Genomic DNA, 18138 nt, shown 5'->3' on the forward strand with positions numbered 1-18138 from the left:
GTGGTGGGTCCCTGAAATCTGCAATGAATATTGAATTGTTGTGAACAGTATAACTGAGTGACCTGAAGGGTATTGAAAATCAAAATTAAGGAAGACAGATTTTGTATCTGTCTTCTCAGAAAGCAAGGAGCACTTGAGCTTAGCTGTTTCCTAGCTTGCTGCAGCCTGGATGCAGCTTGAGCACAGTTGGATGTAGGAAGAACTGGCAGCGTGCCCTGCCCTGGAAGGCTTCAGGTCTGTCATCACACATCTGCATTACCATATAAAGTCACAACCATCAATGTCATCTGCAAGTCTTGTCAGATAGAATCCAAAAACCAAGTGATGTATCCCAAGACTGTTTTTAGTAGAAATACATTTTCTGTTGCCTTTTGTCTCTGTTCAGTTAGACTGTGCTGATTTGTTCTGTTATCTTCTTCATACTATATGAAGAACATTTAAGCTGTTGGCTGTATTCAAAAGTCCAGATCTGTTTCTTTAGTGATTAGCTTTTGTTCCATGGTTGTTACCAAGCCTGAATTTGGATCAATCTCTGACTATTAATAGGAAAGAAGCCTTATCAAGTCCTCTTTATGTTTCCCTGTTCCTTTCTTGAGTAATTTGGCTGTGAAGCAAAGACATTGCCAGGGCATTTATTAGGAGCATATGATATTTCTATTTTAATAACTTCCCTTTAAAAAAAGCCAACATGGCTACCAACACATTTCATGTATATGTGACCTGAGTGCTGCAACTCTTCCTGCTTACCTCATCTACACATTTTTTACCGAGCTTTGAGCTTGTTGTATTTTCTACTCATTTTGTTGTCAGTAGGGTCTCATTGCTGTATAATGATTACTTGGCTCTGCAAGGATGATCTTTTACAATTGATTTCAAGTGAGAATCTCAGTATGTTTTACCTATCTGGTAGGAATTAAACTTCCTTTCTTCATGATTCTTTTTTTTTTTAATTTAGATTAGCTGTCCTCTGTCTTTCACAGTGCTCCTTCAGAACAGAATAATAATTCTAATTCAGTTTGTCTTAAAATAGACACATTATTATTGTTTTTCTGTATTGGCTTGGAGCCCTTGACAACTCAGCTTATGACCATGATTTAAACGGTCTGTTGCAATATAGCCCCAGTGTTAGTGATTCACAGCAGCTACTGTCAAATGGCTTTTCAGTGATCCATGCAAAATTGGAACACTTTAATGTTTAATTGAAATTCATTTCCATGCTATCTGAGTATCAGAATATTTGTTGTCTCCCATTTGATTGATACCCTGAGAGTTTTAATTCTTTGTTTGTCTTCAGTATTAAAAGAATGCTAGCAAGAATTCACTAAGCTGAGTGCTTTAATCTACAATCTGAAGTTTGTATTTCGGCAATTTTCTCTTGTGAAAGCAACAGCAGAGAGAAGTTGTAGGAGAAAGTATTTTCATCAAAAGTAAGCCAATACAAGGAAGAATGTCTCCGTGCAATTTCTGACCCAAACCTTAAGCATCACCTTTGGCTCATTTCCATAGTGCTGGGGAAGTCAACTGTCAGGTTAAGGTAATGAACAGGAAAAATAGACTGCTGTGCTGCAAAACATAGGAGAATCAGCCTCCAGGTCATCTCCCTGTACCTGTTGGGGTTTAGTAGTTTATGATTATTTCTGCTTCTGTCACCTTTTTCATTATCTTATGGTAAATATGAAGCAACACTTTACAGAATCAGCTCAACGTGGTGCTGCTTTTTTTCTGTGCCATCTAAGAGGAAGCATGGAAGAGGAGAGTTAGTTTCTCTTGCAGTTGAATTTTTAAATTTGAACATTATTTTAGAATGATGAATAAAGAAAATGTTTTGTTATTTGTTTATTTATATTTATTGAATTTATATGTTGCATTGATATATACATAACCTTGAAGGGGACTGTGAGTACTGCATTACCCTCTTCATTAGATTGGATAACAGTGTTGTCCAGTAACAAATTTTGAAAACAGAAGTGAAAAAGTATACTTCAATGCACAAGAGCAGAATTTATGATAACTCTGTGGAACATTCAGTCAGAGCCCTGAAGTTTATAGAACAAGTTAGACACAAGTGCTTCTAATCCTAACACATTAAAGCATATCAAATCATAACGTCTAAATAAAAAGCTTGTTGCAGAAATGTTACTAAAAATATTATTGACTGCCGAGTTTCTTCAGTCTATCTGCATATCTGTATAATTCCTGCACCAGAATTACAGAATCATAGAACGGGAGATCTTCTACTGTAGGTCCTGGGATCTTCCTCCTTGTTCTTCTTGAAGGACAGGCTGACATTTTCTTTTTTCCAATGATTAGGGATCTCTCGTAGTCACCACTACCTTTAAAGAGCATTAAGAATGTCCCTCTCATGTCCCACGTATATTCAGTTCACTTAAATGTTCCCTAACCTGATTCTTCTCTGTCAAGGTTAAATCTGTGGGCTTTACCTCTGATCTTCCTAGGATTCATCAAAGCAAGTCCTGCTGCTGACACAAAGAAGATGTTGGATATTTCATCCTTCATATTTTGTTTGCTGCCAGATCCCTGCCCCATTCAGTCGTGGGCCTACATTTTCCCTGGTTTTCTTTTTGCTGCTGATATGCCTTTACAAGTGTTTCTTGTTGCCCTTCATGTCCCTTGTGAGACTCAACTCCAGATGTATCCTGACTTCCCTTATCCCATTGCTGCATGTTCAGACAGTGTCTTTTTATTTCTCTTGGGTACAAGGGTGACCTTCTGCTTCTTGTACACTTTCTTTTCCTGAACTTAGCTACGAGCTCCTTGTTTATCTGTGTAGGCTTTTTTGCCACCCTTGCTTGATTTCCCATACATTGATACATTCCTGACCTTGGAAGAATGTGACAGTTTGATCCTGAACTCTGCCATTCATGATCTTTTCAGCAAAGGTTGTCCTTGATCTTCGTGGCCCCAGCAGTTCTTCTTTGTAATTATGAGGTCCAGCAGAGTGGCTCCTTTCCTTATCTCCTCTATCACCTGTGATAAGAAATTATCATTGTGTTCCAGAGACATCTTGGATTAGCTGCGCCGTAATGTGTAGCACTTCCAGCAGGTTACTGAAGATCTTGTGATGACCAGGACACAGCAACAAAAAGCTTCCATCCTTAGTGAGGCCTCGTCTACTTCCTCCTGATCAGGCAGTCTGTAGCAGATACCCACCACAGTGTTACCCACGTTGGTACTCCTGCAGGTCCTGATCCATAAGCTCTCATCAGGGTCACTGGCAGATATTTTTAAGGACATCATTAATGCTGGTTACTTCAGGAAACAATCTTGGCTGCTGAGGCAATTCTTACAAGTATGGTATAATACAGTGCAAGGGAGGCAACAAGTGAGTTTGTTGAGTGTGGGAGGTGGCCCACAGCATGCATTTGTCAAGATATTAAAAATATTCAATTGTTTTCATAAATCATTATTCAGACAGACATTCAGAAATTAGTTTCTAAGGAACTGTAGCTTCCTTAGAAGAGCCTGTGATTAACCCAATTAGCATTTTTTTTTCTGATTGCTATCCATGCTTAAACAGACTTGAGAGTAAACATAGTTCAGAGAGCACTTACCTGGAAAAAGAACATATAAATCTATGAAAAAACTAATTTTATTCAGATACTGCTGACACTGTACAGTGATTCCAGAAATTCTTTGAATATACTTTAATTAGTTGTCATATTATAGATGAAACATTGGAAAAAGAACAGAGAGCACTTTTGACTCCTGAAGAGTGTCAATGTAAATGGTATGTTTAAATCATGGTAATGGCAGACAATAGCATCCTGGGCTCAAACAAAAATGCCATACAGAAAAACCATACAGAAAAACACCAGGATATCCTGCACTGCTATGTACTGTGATGCTTGCACAAGCCAAGCTGAGGCCAGTCAGAGCAGAATAATTTATCTTTCTTCAACAGTTTTTCAGATATATGTTTTATACAGCTGGGGCTTTTTATTTGTTGGGGTTTTTTTTAATAATTTGTTCCCTTATTTTAGTACTGTAAACAGAAGAGATGCATTTTTCTCATTCTTCTGTTTTTGCCTTTGGACTATTTCCTTCTGCTGAGAAGCTGCAGTCACATGCTGTTGTTCATTTTCTTACATAGTCACTGAGCTACTTATTCTTCCACCAGGAGGAAGTTTTCAAATACTGGAATGTGAATGAAGTTAGGTCTAAACAATTCTATATTGGTCTGTTTGTCTGTACTTTTCATTTTTGTGATGCTCTTAGTGAATGCTAAGAGGGAAACCAATAAGTAGGGCAGTATTACAGGTAGTGTATGTGACAAGCTGCTTGGCTACCAACTAATGTCTGTTTGCCCCTGTGTCATCTATATATAGAATAAAATAGGAGTTTTGGATTAAGGGAATGCTTGGAACCGTATTTTATTATTGCTTTTGAGACTGGAGAATTTACATATGTAAAATAAGAAGACTGCCAAACGAAGGGGAGAGCTGCAGGTACTTTATCTTAATGTCTAATATCTGCATCATTTTATTGAAGCAGATTTATATCTGATGTTTTTCCTAGAAAGTCCTGTTTTTCCTAGAGTCTCCTGTGATTCTCGGAACTGCACATGAAGCTGCTCTGAGAGCATTTGACATTTAACTCACATGTTGGGCTTTTTATTGTACATAAGGTCACTGCTCCTTCATGCCCGCAACTGGGCTCTTCCTCTACTTGCCATGGGAGATGTTTAACATGCAAAAGTAACTCCAAACCCAGCTGTACAAAGTCCTCAGTAACCTGCTGTAGTTGATGCATCTTTGGTCAAGAGGGTTGGATTAGATCATTTCTTAACCTCGACTATTTTGGCATTCTCTGAAATGATCAACTTGGGCAAAAATAACTCCCCAGAGACCTGATGGGCTCTTGTACATTTCCATAATTTTCTTTCTCTTCAATGTAATCTACTTGTAGGGGTCTGTTTTTAGTATTAAAAATATAATTTATCACGTGTAAATTTTATCCAAATAAGTTAGCATTGTTTATGGTCTCGGTTTCTGTTAGTGGTGACACTGCTGTGTCTTGTGACAGGTGGAGATGTTCCTGATTTAATCTGTTGTGAGAGTGGTTTGAATGTTATCTTTTGCAGACAAGGTGAAGAATAAACCTTCCTTTCAAATACACATGAAGCTCCTGGCCATGATACCTGCATGCACAGACCACAAAATAAAGTTAATATTTATTCCACAAGTGGAAGGAGAACACAGTGCTGATAAAGAGCTTCATTTTCAACACAGCTGATATAAAACAGTGCTGCCTGTCAGTCATATTATAAAGTGGTTAACATTGATTTTATTAAAGTGAGCACAGAACCCTCAACAAATATTTTAGCTAATTATTACAGTTATGTTTCTTTTGGCAGTTTTTGACTAATGCCCTCCTTAGCCTTTTCTGTACCACATTGGATTAATCCCTATCATCTTTACATCATACAGTAATCCTGCTATGTGAATTTGAGAGGAAAATTGTGTCCAGTGGATATAATTGCTCATTCTTACATGTGAAGGAGTACAGTAAAATACATCGGGACAAGTTCTTTATTTTGCATCTGGTCAATCTGTTTGATTGTCTGCCATGGTTATGAGTGCATGTAGATGAATGCACAGCACGGCAAAGGAGACCTTTCATTGTGTTGTCATTTCTCCTTCTCAGTGTTCTCACTGTGGTTGAAAAGAAATGCTTTTTTGAATTTTTCTTGTTCATGATTACTTATCTGAATGCCAATATATAAGAACTCTGCTTGGTTAACTTACATGAACTAGTGGGAAAAGAGATTTTTTCAGCTATTTATTGTAGTAATTTGTGGGAAAAATATGAATCTTGGAAGTTCCACTCATGTCAACCTCATTAACGTTAGCTGAAAATAGGGAACTTTTCATCTCTGGGAAACATGTCTGTATATGATTAGCCATGAAGCGATAAGATTGGGAGCAGGATGTGATAAAAAACGTGAACATTTTTATTGTTTTCTTTGGACGTATAAAGGTGGATGTGCTGCTGGCCATCCAGCATCCAAGTGTCTCACTTGGCCGCTTGACAGAAGCTTCTGGCCCCAAAACGTTTAAAGAAAAGGGAAGTGAAAGGAGAAAACAAATTTCAAAAGATGACAGAAGGGCATAAAAATGGTGATGTGTATGAAGGTGGGAGAAGTTCCTGTCCTTTCAGTTGCTGATGTTTGCTTCCTGCATCTTCAATAATGGATTGCCATCTGTAAGTGGTGCCTATTAACATCATTTCACAGCAGAAAAGGAAACAAGTGCTTTCAAGTTCAGTGCCAAATTATGCTGTGCATGGTGCTTTAGTGAGCACTCCACAGACACAGCACTTCTCCTGGTCTCTATCTTTTCACTGGATTTTTTTTTTTTGTAAGGTAATATACTTAATGATAAATCCAGGCAAAGCAGACTTGATCCTGGATTTGCTATTGCCAGCTTTTCACCTTACAGAATCAATTTCTTTTTAAAGATATTTCTCTTGAATCTCCTCCAGCAATGTGGTTAGACCTGCTGTCAGCTCCAGCCCTGAGCTTCATGCACCTTCTCTACAGGAAGCTCTCCCAAAAAAAGGCAAAGGGAAAACTAACCAGCCGAAGTGACTTTTCTTTTTTTTATTATTTTAAATGGAAAAGAAACAAGGCAACTAGATAAATAAGACTAGAAAGAGCAGTGTTTATACCTAATTCTTCGCTTGCTTTCTGTGCATTTGAAGAGCAGGCTGTGATTTGATCCAACTAGTGAATTTTGAAGTTGCATCAAGCTTTCCACAGTCTTCAGTGGTTCTTAGAAATTTTGTTTCCAGGCTCCTGAGTCTACTCTAGCTCTCCTGCAGTCACCCCTTGCTATCTCTCAGCTGTCTTCCTGAGCTTGCATAGCAGTTAGTTGATAAGACAGGGAAGTATCACTTCTGTCAGAGAAGTCTACTGAATTCATAATGTCATAAAGAATTGTACCTTTAATACCTTATAAGCAAAGCTAATGCCAGATACCACATACAGCTTGAAGATCCTCAAGAAAATTTCCTAAGTATGAGAAGATGTCAGAGAAGAAAACATTTCAGCTTCTAAGGATAAATTAATTTTACTCTGCTTTTCCTCTCCCTCCTGCAAGAGTAATTTTCAGAGAAGTCATTTGGTCGCTAACGACAAAGCCAAACTCAGATTTTGTGATTGGGTTTTGGAAGTCAGCTGGTTTCTTCCGGTAGAGCAGATATGGGAAACTTGCAGACTGGGGTGCTTCAGAAGCCTCTACTGGTCTGCACATAAACAGGTTCCCATGGTTGGCTGCAAGCAGCTGCCCCAGTCTGTGAAATGGAGCTAAATTTGCCCTTCAGGCTGTGTGAACGGTGGTAAAACATGCAGCACATTTATTGATTGCAAAACCTGTTGAAAATCTAAGTATTATTTTTCTTAAAGCTGCAATTCTTCAAATCGTGCAAATGGATCAGATATCTATTGTATTTAGCTTAAAAGGAAGGAAATATTTTGGTTTTGTGGCCACCTTCCAGATGTGGGAAAGGTACTGTATTTTCTAAATTCAGCTTATCGTTCTCCAATCAGAAGTACAATGCTTGCCAGTGAAATAAGAAAGCAGAAAGGAAGGAAAGTCTTTGTGGATCAAGGCATATAACCATCCTCAAATTTACTTTGGTCTGGATTTGGACTTTATCCATAGCAAGACTTTTGCTACCGGTAGTGTGCCTATTTTAAGAACTAGAGAAGCTTTGGCATAAGGTTTTGACCAGCTATCTTATTGTTGATCACTAGAAAATGGCTCTGACATTCAGAAAGGTTGCTGCAATTGTCTGTGAATGTTTTCAGCGGGAGAGAATGCCTTTGTGGAGCAGCACTAACAAGGGAGAGGATTTGTGTCGTCCCCACTGCTTCAACTCTTCAGCCTTTGTTAAAGAAAAGGTTGTGAGCCGGACCGGGAGGGGAGTTGGCTTTGTAAGTTTAACTCCACAGCACTCCATGAAGCAAATTTTATAATGAAAGTCTTGAAAATGTTTTGACCTGTTGCAGGAGAGGATTGTCTAGAGGCAGTACTTGAATCTGTTTTGACAGTGAAAGCTTCCTGATAAATAGTAACCTTGAGATCTTTTGTGCTGCCTATTCTGAAAGTCTTTGACAGGGGTAAGGTGCTGAATGGCTTCAAGATTTACTGGAAGTTAATAGATGATTTTTAAAGAAGTAGATTATTAGTTTAGCCAGAGCTTGTATAGCCTGAAGAATTTATAATCCTCAGGCTCAAGTCTATCTGCAGGAACTTTTAACAATCTATGAATTAAGGTTTCTGTCACTAAATCACCTCAAATTTGAATGAAGAGCTCAGCAAGACTGGTTTGCTTATGGAGGAAAATGTCTGAGGAGCTGACCTCATTCTTAGCAAGAGAGGGTTGTAATTATTTAAACATATTATTGAAATGGTTATGTTAACGATTTTGTTGCAGATTCAGGAAGAGGTGGTGTTATGCCTATACTGGTGCCACAGGATTTTCAGAAATTTAGGAATCTCCCCTAAGGTTCTGAGTTTGTGAGCTCTTGACTTCAGACCCAAAAAGTAATAGCTGATATAACAGCTGGCAGACAGGAGACATGCGTGTGTCTGTGGTCGGACTGAAGGGCCTTTTGTAAGGCACAGAGCATGGTCACTATCCCAGTGATCTGCAGGAGCTCTGCGTGGTCCAGGCATGGCCCAGACGTCAGTGCTTCACTGGTCCTCCATAGTTCTGCTAATCTCAGCAGGATTCAAGAGGGCATTAGAGCAGTAAGTTTATTAGAAGAGATAATTAGCACAAAGCAGATGAGGATTTCATAAAGAAGGAGACTTGGTCTGCATCACTGAGGCCTAGTTACGTGACACAGTAAGGTCCCAGCTGCGCCTTCTTGCTTCCCAGCTCCCCTGTACTTGGAGCATCCACTGGCACGTACCCAGGATGGGTAAATCCAGTTGAGGAATCTCCACATCTGATGGGACACAACTGGAGAGTACGGTGATGTGAACAAAAACTCTTTGGTAAAGCAACACACACACACAGGCTCGGTGGCTCTGGCAGCCGAGCAGAACAGATGCATGCAGCCGGGCAGTGAGCTGCGGAGTGAGGAGGCACAGAGGAAAGGTGAGGCCCAGGTCCATCAGAGGACTCCAGCTACTGTCCTTGTGATCAGCTGCAGATGGAGAAAACTCTTTGATCTTTATTCCACTGGGAGATTGAGCTTTCCTCAGATGGGAGGTAAAAGAAGAAAACAAAGCAAATGTATGCCATGAGAAATGATAGAATCTAGGCTACATTTAAAGAAATGGCAGATCATTCAGTTTGCTCATTGAAGGCTTACCCACAAATTGACAGACAGAATCTACTTCAAGTCAATATATTTTTATTAAAACAAGTGATGTTTTTTAGACTCTTTCCATGCTATTAAAAATGCATGATACTGAGAGACCAGTGCTGCTCATGGGAATGAGTGAGTGGTTCTGGTTGCAGTGGGAAACTCTTGGATTATTTTTGCCTTCTAATACTCTGAGCTTTCCCTTGAGCTATTCGTGAATTCTCTTCCAAAATTTCTGAACTTCCTCAGTCTGGTCAAGTTCTTGAAAATTAGAGCAGCCTGGTTTGTTTCCTATATGCTGGAGCAGAAATAGGGCTTTCGTCAAAGCAATGGAGAATTACCTTTATAATGTTTCAGTGCCACATAATGCATTTAGTGAAGTCTTCCTCCATGCAGTACGAATATAGCTATATTTTAGAGGCATAGTGCAATGCATGTAGTATTAAAACTAATCTGGGAAAGTACTGAGTAGGTTAGAATTATGCCCTGACCCATGTGTCTTTGCTTATGAATGATAGCTTTTAACAGATACCGAAACAAAATAGATTTTAACTCATCTTTACAGTTCGTCACAGCTTTGTTTTCTAGCCATACATCTGAGGTATTTGTAGTATATTACCTTCCTGTAACAGAAGAATACTTTGAAACTCTGCAGAGAGTATCAAGGAAATGAAAATAAATAAATAAATAAATAAACAAACAGAATTTATTAGGGAAAAAGAATATCACTGTTTCCCAGTCACTCGCTACCCAAGACTACTGCTCAGTAATTTGTTAGTGTGCCATCAGGATATCCTCAAATAACCACATAGGATGGGAACTGTCAGTAAGGAATTGCCAAGTTTTGTTTCCTAATTGTTATACCTTTTCACTAGCCAGGCTGCGATGTGTGTAATGCAGGTCTCAGTCTAGGTTTGCTGAGATTCAAGAGGGTCAGATTCAGTAAAGCAAAAAATCATCTTAATTTCATTGAATATCTTTTTCTGTGCAGGACTTCCAACCTATTATGTGGTAAGGAGTTGAGGAATCACATAGGAAGTAGTCAATGACTAATTTGGAGACCTTCAGTCAAGATGTGGTACAGAAAGCTGTTCTTTTCTATCCCTGTCATGCTCCAATATAGAGGGAAATGAGGTTCTCTGATTATATATATTTGTATACCCATTGGTGAGATTGAGACACAACGGGTCAAATGTTAACCCAACCAGTTTATTACAAATACTCGTTGCTTAGGGATATGGGGAAGGGAAGGTGGGCAATAGAAAAGAGATGAAAAGCAAGGAGATTTGGCAGAAAGCAAGAAAGAGAGGGCATCACCACTGTGGATCCAGCCTGTTGATCTCAGGAACTCATTTGGGAGGTGGGAGAAAGCTGGAAAGCTTGGGGGAGGGATTCTTCCAAAGAGGTTTTCTCCTCAGGGAAGTGTCTTCTCCAAAGTTCTTGGTTTAGTGGCGTCGAGAAAACCAACAGAGCAACTTGACATACCAGTGAGTTATGTCAAGGAGGTATTTTCCCCCATTGCGGCACTGGGTACGTGGGGGATCGCTCCACCAAACATGCACACCAAACAGAGAAATGAATACATGTTTAAAGATATAGCACATATATATTCATTACATTCCAAACTCTGGTTATCAAGGGGATTAAACCTAAGGGTCAGTTTTGCTGTAAATTTTCAAACCTTGAAGGTGGAGAGTTCCTCACCATTCCTGTGGGTGTTTTATTTAACATAGATGTCTGTTTGGTTATCTTGTCAGGACAACAGGATATCTGTCATGCTTTCTTATTAACAAGTTTATCTGCCTCCACATTCTTGTATTTGTTTGATTTATGCTCCCCTATTTCTCAGTTTTGTTCTCTGTGCAACATGTCTGACCCAACAGATAAATCAGTAGAGAGTAGCACCTTGTTGCCATGTACAAGTATTATCATCATTCATGGTGATCAGCTTCTCCAAGCTGTACCCTGAAAAAGACTACTTGTCCCTATTTCTGCTTATCTTTACAACCATAAACAGAGACACTAAGGCGCTGTGACAACCATCTAGATGATTTGCAGTTGTCAGTTAGAGTCTTATAACCAGAAAGGCCTCATGAAGCAAGCTTTGAGACAACAAAAGTAAAAACAGTTTCTGTCCTTCACAATCCCTTAGTTGGATTTTATCCTTTAGAGCCTAGAGGCAATAACTGATGGTATGAATGCATCTAACTTGGGTCTTCAGGGTCGGTGCTCTTTCTTTAGACATCTTTCCTGCTGTGTAGATAAAGCCTGCATTCAGTATTTGTGTGTGTGTGTGTTAATTGTGAAGTGTGGCAAGGTGCTGTATGTGGTCCATAGGTACCTCTTTTTTTCAGTAGAATTGTGTTCGTTTACCAATTCGAAGTAACTAATCTCATGTTCACTGTTGCTCCAGAAAAAGCAGATAAGACTTAATCCCTCCCCCATAGGAAGCCAATATAATTCATAAGAGCTCTTGACCCTTTATCTTTCTGATGTAGCTTTCATATCACAATAAAAATCATCAGTCTGGAACAGAGCAGTTTGACAGGATGACTCAGTAAAGCCACAAAGTGACAGATACTAGAAATAAAAAGCAAACAACTCGTGCCAGGTCATTGCTGTCAGAGCTGGATCCTTCACCTGTTGTGCCTACTGCATACACTGCTAATAGTTTGGGAGCCATGCTTTCTGTTCACATGGTGGATTATTGAAATTACTACGTGAAAATTTAGTATGATCATATTTATTTTCTAAGATTATGCATTCCCCCTGAAGATATAATTTCTACAGCAGCAGCCATAGCTTTGCTTGCAGTTCCCAGACTGGTAAGCCCAGCCAACCCTGAAACCAGCACATTCCTTCCCTGCACATCACTTTTCCTCCTGCCTGCTGGAATGCCCTGAGCTCTCAGCTCACTGTGTTTGCAACCAAACACTCACCTTGTCCATTCATGTGGAACTGGGGCAAAAAAAAACCCAAACCCAGCAAAACACAACAAACCTTCAGACCAAATAGCTTATTTTCCCAGACTTGGAGATGAAGGCTAAGGTTGGAGGTTACCTGCAGCATGGTCTCTGGACAGCTCATTCAGTCATCTGAGTCCTTTGTTTACTCTATAAAAAGGATAGCTATTACAAACCATCTTTAATGCTGTCTGTAGCTGTCTGTAGGTCAAAGCTTTGCTTGAAGGCAGCTTGTAATGTCTTCCTGCTATGCAGGTCAAGCACATCACAGTGTGCTGTCTGTTATGCCTGTAAAAAGAGCTGGGGACATTTCACTGAAAGCGGTGGTTGGATTATCCAAGAACAGCACTTAAAAGTGCATTGCATATACTGAATGGTTTTATCTGGGAGAAGAGCTAGAAGATGCTGAGGAGGATGGTTATCTCCTCTTCTGCCTTAGATCAGAGGCTGTACCACTCAAACAGTGCTATAAACTTCTCACTATTTGGCATTTTGGGGGGCAGACGGGACAGGAGGAGGAGTTTTTTCAGCTGTCATTGCTTTACTTAATGTTTATATTTCAACATTAGTTTGTTCAGGAGTTTGAATCCAGGAATGCATATGTTAAGTAGCATCAGAGAACATTCCTGGGTGCTGTAACTCTATCATCTGTCTTGCTGAATTGTTCCAGCAGTCCCTGGCTTGCCCATGGCCCTACTAAACCAGCATGGTTTCCCAGCATGGTTCAGGAGCTGGTACAGGCTGCTGCAGTGGGCAGACTGCATGCAGTCACCCCGTGCTGTGCGGTAATGGTATGTATCTGGGCTGTTCCTTGCCTGCATCAGTGCCAGGGACAACCCTGGGCATAGTTAATTTTTTAATACAAATATGACCTATATGCCTGTATCTTACCTCTCTGTGAGAAGTCTCTCTCATTTCCTCATTGACTTTTTCAGCACAATATATGGATATAGAACAGCGCAAAAAACAGAGTTGACTGTTGTCAATTGAAAATTCAAAGCAGAGATTTGAACCAAGAACTGCCCACTTTGATAATTGAGAACAGATCATCAGACAGCACATTTCCTGGGCAGTTTGGTCTCATATTCCTGCAGGGTAGCTTTTATGGTGAGCTCAAATGGTGTCTGAGGTACAGGAAGGAGAATGATACTCCGCATGGTGAGTGGGCCTGTCCTTGGGAGGAACTCCTGGGGACACGTCTCTACCCTTGATACATGGTTGGTAATACACAGAGGACACTGAAGATGTGCACCTGCCAGTGGTGAGAGGGTGAGCAGCGTGAGTTTGGGTTTGTTTAACTGTGGGAAGATGAGAAATTGCTGCTCTGGACCTCACGTTCTGGTGAAGCTCTTTTACACTGCAGCCTTTGGAAGGGAGATATTCAATACTGCAGATCTAACTCACCTTTCCTGATAGCTCTTTGAAGAAATAAGTTTTTAAAAGTGTAGAGATTGGCTTACATGTACCTGCCTTTTAATGGTAGAAGTGGCAGTAGTGTAGGATGCTTATTTTTGTGGGGGAAAAAAAAAAAGAAAAAGAAGTGGTTTCATACAGATGGGAGGGGTTTTGAGTGCTGTACAGCAGAACGTTGTTTATTTCACACTAGTTCAAAATCAGTAAGAAGTCAGCCCACCCCACTCCCTTTGTTTCACAATCAGCAGGTAGTGAGATAGTAGTAGAAAAATGTAATGGGTCAAGGCTTGCAGTGTCCAGAAAAGGTTCACTGTTTAGTAGAACCAGCAAGAGCTGACTTTGAAGAGTCAAGAGACATAGGAAAGTGATCTGAGGCTGTTTGTATGATCTCTTTAATTCTTAAAGCTTCATAAGCATTGTGGTAAGATTTTTCTCAAATGGCAAACTTCAGTTGTGAAAAGATAGTGCGTCTGATTTCATTACAAAAAAAAATCTCTTTCTCCTTCCAAGAAGCTAAGTATTGGTCAGTGTTGTGGAGGAAGGAAGCCTTTGTTCATACTGAATTTTGGTGTTCTGAAAAAGGAGGGTTTACTGACACTGCCTGGAACAACGGTGCTGTAGCAGATGAAGGCAGAGAGAAATCATCTGCCTTACATCTGTGAAATTTCCTGTCTATCCTTCCTAAAGTCTTGGGAAGCTGCTTCAGACATACAGCACTTAGCATCTGTAAAGGGTGAGGAGAACATCTATCAAACACGGAAAGATCAAAAACTGTGACTCCCTGTGGAGTGGCTGTTGGGAGGGAAACAGCTGAATAATGTTGAACACATTCAGCTCTCTGACTTCACCTAACGCACAGTGTGAAGGCTGTGTTTGTAGTCAAAGGATGAATCATTTTTATGGATAGGGAAAAGATTTTGTGCTTTTGCCTTAAAAGGCACTGCACAATTATTTGTTTGAGAGGTAATGCCTCTTGTTTTTGCCTCCTTTTAGACAAGTATAAAAGTGTTTTGTTTTTTTTTTTCTCTGGCCTGGCCATGAGATGACTTGGGAGGTGGCTTAGGTGTTTGATATGCTGCAAATATTGGAGATCTGGCAAGGGCATTTAAAAAGACTACTATCTTAAAAAAAGTCATGTTCCCTAAACCTCAGTAGTGATAATTAGTCCCACGCGGATAGCAGGAATATTCAGTGCCCATGCTCCTGCTTTGGAATCCTGAGCTGCAGTGGTTTTGAGTACAAAACCAGCTTCACCTTGAAAGTGCCTTCCCCGCTTACTTCTACAAGGAGCAGGATGTTGTCTCAGAACCAGCAGGTTCTGTGGGAAGAATATCCAATGGGGGAGCAGCATGTCTGGGGCTGAGCTGACAGCATCATAATGAAATAAAATCTTGCACACATGGTTGCTGTTTTATGGATATGACATTCTCTTCCAAAAACACAAGTCTTCCACTGGGAGCTGAGAGGTACAAAACAGCCTGACAGCACAGCATGTCAGCGTGTGTCTCTACCATAAGTATAGCTAATATTTCCTATTAGTGCTGTGTAGCACTCTCTGTGCAGCAATCAGTTCTATTTAAATAAGATGAATATGAAAGTAATAATGTTTCAAATTTTACTCTTGTACATGCTGTCAAGGGAAAGAATGTTGATTTTTTTTTTAATAGTCTGATAGTAAAATAAAATGAAAATATAATTCCTACAACACAGTTAGTGCTCTCTTTAATTCTACCCTGTCTGAATTTTTTAGGGTTTTGAAGGTATTCCTGTCCAGAACTGCTCAGCGTATTCCATATATGACAGGTGGGCGAGTGATGAGGATGCTGGCTGTAATTCTCCTGGTAGTCTTTTGGTTTCTCGTTGGCTGGACTTCTGCAATAACCCAAAATCTGGAGAGAAACATTCCTCTAATTGGCCAAGGGCAAACGTCTGACCACCTGATCTTCAATATGTGCCTCATGGACCGCTGGGATTACATGATGGCTGTTGGTATGTTCATTTTCTAGTTTATCTTCTATTGCCTAAAATAAAGTTTAGCTGCCTTGTCTTAACATTTCTTTTTCTTTTAGAATATTTTAGAGCTTTATCAGGCTGCATAACATCATTAGCAAAGCATGTAGGACAATGAAATGTTGGCTTAGATGTTTTTAAAAGAGCTGAAAAGTAAAACAACTAAAATATACTGAGAATTTTATGACTTTCAAAGGTTTGTAACTAAGATGATAGTAAAAAGGTGATTGATGCTCCAGAAATGTTATTTTTGATCCCTGAATGCGTCTTAACTATTCTACATTAGTAAAGTGAGAAAATGTGGTATGAATAACTATGGTAGCCTTTGCACTCCTGCCCCACAAAACTGGACAGAGCTGTTGTGTGAGCAGGGAGAAAACTTATAAGAACACCTTTTCATGAAAAATTGCAATTACTTTAATACTAAAGTAATGGGAATAAGAAATGCATACCAAGCTTTTCAACTTAATACATTTTCTAGATATGCTGTACCGGTGCTTGGGATAGGCAGAAACTAAAAAATGCCACCCTGCAAAGTTCAGTTCTGTCATACTGAGGAGAAAAATGATGCATTTTTGTTTCCTTCATTTTATAACACACAGTGAGTTCTTCCCAATCACTGAACAGCTTTAATGCACCCATACCTATAGCTCTTGGTTCCAGTACAGCACAAGTGTGCCACCCACACTCTCAAATACATATGTTTTGAAATTTGAACTAGGTATTTAGCTTTCTGCCCTTTTCCTCCTTTCCAATGGACATCCTATTGACAGAGACCTGCTGCTGAAAATCAGGGAGAGATAATGGGCTGTACTTTGCATGAGAGTGAAGGCAAGATGTATAGAAGCAGCCTGTGATATTTGTAGTATTTTCTCTGAGTGTGGTGTACAGAATGCCAATGCATAGTAACACACATTTTTATTGAGAAACCACTGCTTCCAGCTTCACCAAGGACTTTCCACAGCTCTAAGCTACTTGATCCCTTCTCATCCCTATGCTGTGCTCTGCTCTTCTCTCCTTCACATAAGATCTCTCAGGCACACTGCTCCTTATCTGTGGATGTTCTCATGGGTAAACAACACAGAGAGAAGTATAAACAAGTGCTTCTTAAAATGTGTCTCTGTCTGCCTACCCCTATTGGAGGGGTACACTGATAAAATATCACTGTTTTGTCATAATGCAATGGTATTATCACCGCAGATGATGTAAAATCAATAACAAATGAGAATTAAATGTGGAACACATGTATGGGAACTATTGAATCATGGCCTGAACCACTGATTGGTCACCTGAGGCCAGCACTGAGTCAGCTGCAGGGGCACAGGTGAAGGCAATGCACCTGTGTGATTGGAAGGGGTGGAGCCTGGCTTCACCTCTCCCAGACTCTATTTAAGGACTACCACCACCAGGGAAGGATCTCCTCTTGGAGATCCCTCCTGTGTGGAGTCAACGGCAAGCCTCAACCATCGTAAAATGTGAGCCGCCCTTTACTTGCTAGTAGTCTGTGTACCATCTATATAAAGCCTCACGGAAATTTGCCATCCTCTGCAATATCTCTATCTGAATTCCTTTCTCTAAGAACTGTTCACCTTACAAACACAGTATCATCTTCACTTATCCATTTTGGATTAAAGTTTTACAGTGTTTCACAGCCAGTGATACAGGGTAGGATTATTAAAACTGTGATGGCAGTAGTTGTTGCATAATGGCAAACAAATGTTTTTATTCTTTTTGTCTTACAGCTGTGGCAGTGAACTGAATAACCACTCAGATCTTAATGGCTAAATATGACCCTATTGATACTAAATGACATCTTAGAAATAGAAAAGATTGGTTTTTTTTTTTTTTTTTTTTTTTTTTAAGACAGATTTACATCTAGAGTTTGTTTCTTTTTTCTTTTTGAAATGCACTCAGGCACGGTAGAGACAAAGCTGACTCGCAAGCCTGAATATAGTTGGTCATGATTTCCTCTGTTCTGGCCTTTTGCCCTTGCACCTGAACTACCTTGTAAACATTTGTGTATGTCTTCAGTAAGCTATGGAATTGAGAGTGCTACCAGGATTTGTACAGCTGTAAGCCTGTACTAACCCGTGTGACTGCACACTTATCTAAGTATGTGCACTTGAAGGTGCTTACTGTTAATAGAGGTCTGACAAGCTCCCAGCCAGAAGGACCTAGTTCCAAAACCAAATAATTCATATCAAAGAGTTGTCAGGAGAAATACATATAATGCAGAACCCCTTTCATTCATGCAGTTGACTGGGAGCAGCCTTCCATAAGATTTTATGCTGCAAATTATTTTATAGATTATTATATTAGATTTAAAGTAGCAAAATAAAAATGCTGGATGATAATTTGGGAAAGATTTGCTATTTCATTTGATTTAGCTGGGGACAGGACTTTATACAAAGCTAG

At 39.8% G+C, this 18138-nt stretch overlaps 1 protein-coding gene across 1 annotated transcript in view; it reads left to right on the plus strand.

Moving 5' to 3' along the window:
• The window catches only part of GPR158 (G protein-coupled receptor 158), a 179188-nt gene that overhangs the window by 143637 nt on the left and 17413 nt on the right, over positions 1 to 18138 (plus strand). Inside the window, exon 7 of the mRNA XM_065731410.1 lies at positions 15464 to 15702. Coding sequence (XP_065587482.1) covers positions 15464 to 15702 — 239 coding nt within the window. The remainder of the gene's footprint in view (positions 1 to 15463; positions 15703 to 18138) is intronic.

The sequence above is a fragment of the Cyrtonyx montezumae genome, unplaced genomic scaffold, assembly GCF_038088225.1.
Source record: "Cyrtonyx montezumae isolate F1298 unplaced genomic scaffold, pur_monq_1.0 scaffold_14, whole genome shotgun sequence".
NCBI classification, from domain to species: Eukaryota; Metazoa; Chordata; class Aves; order Galliformes; family Odontophoridae; genus Cyrtonyx; species Cyrtonyx montezumae.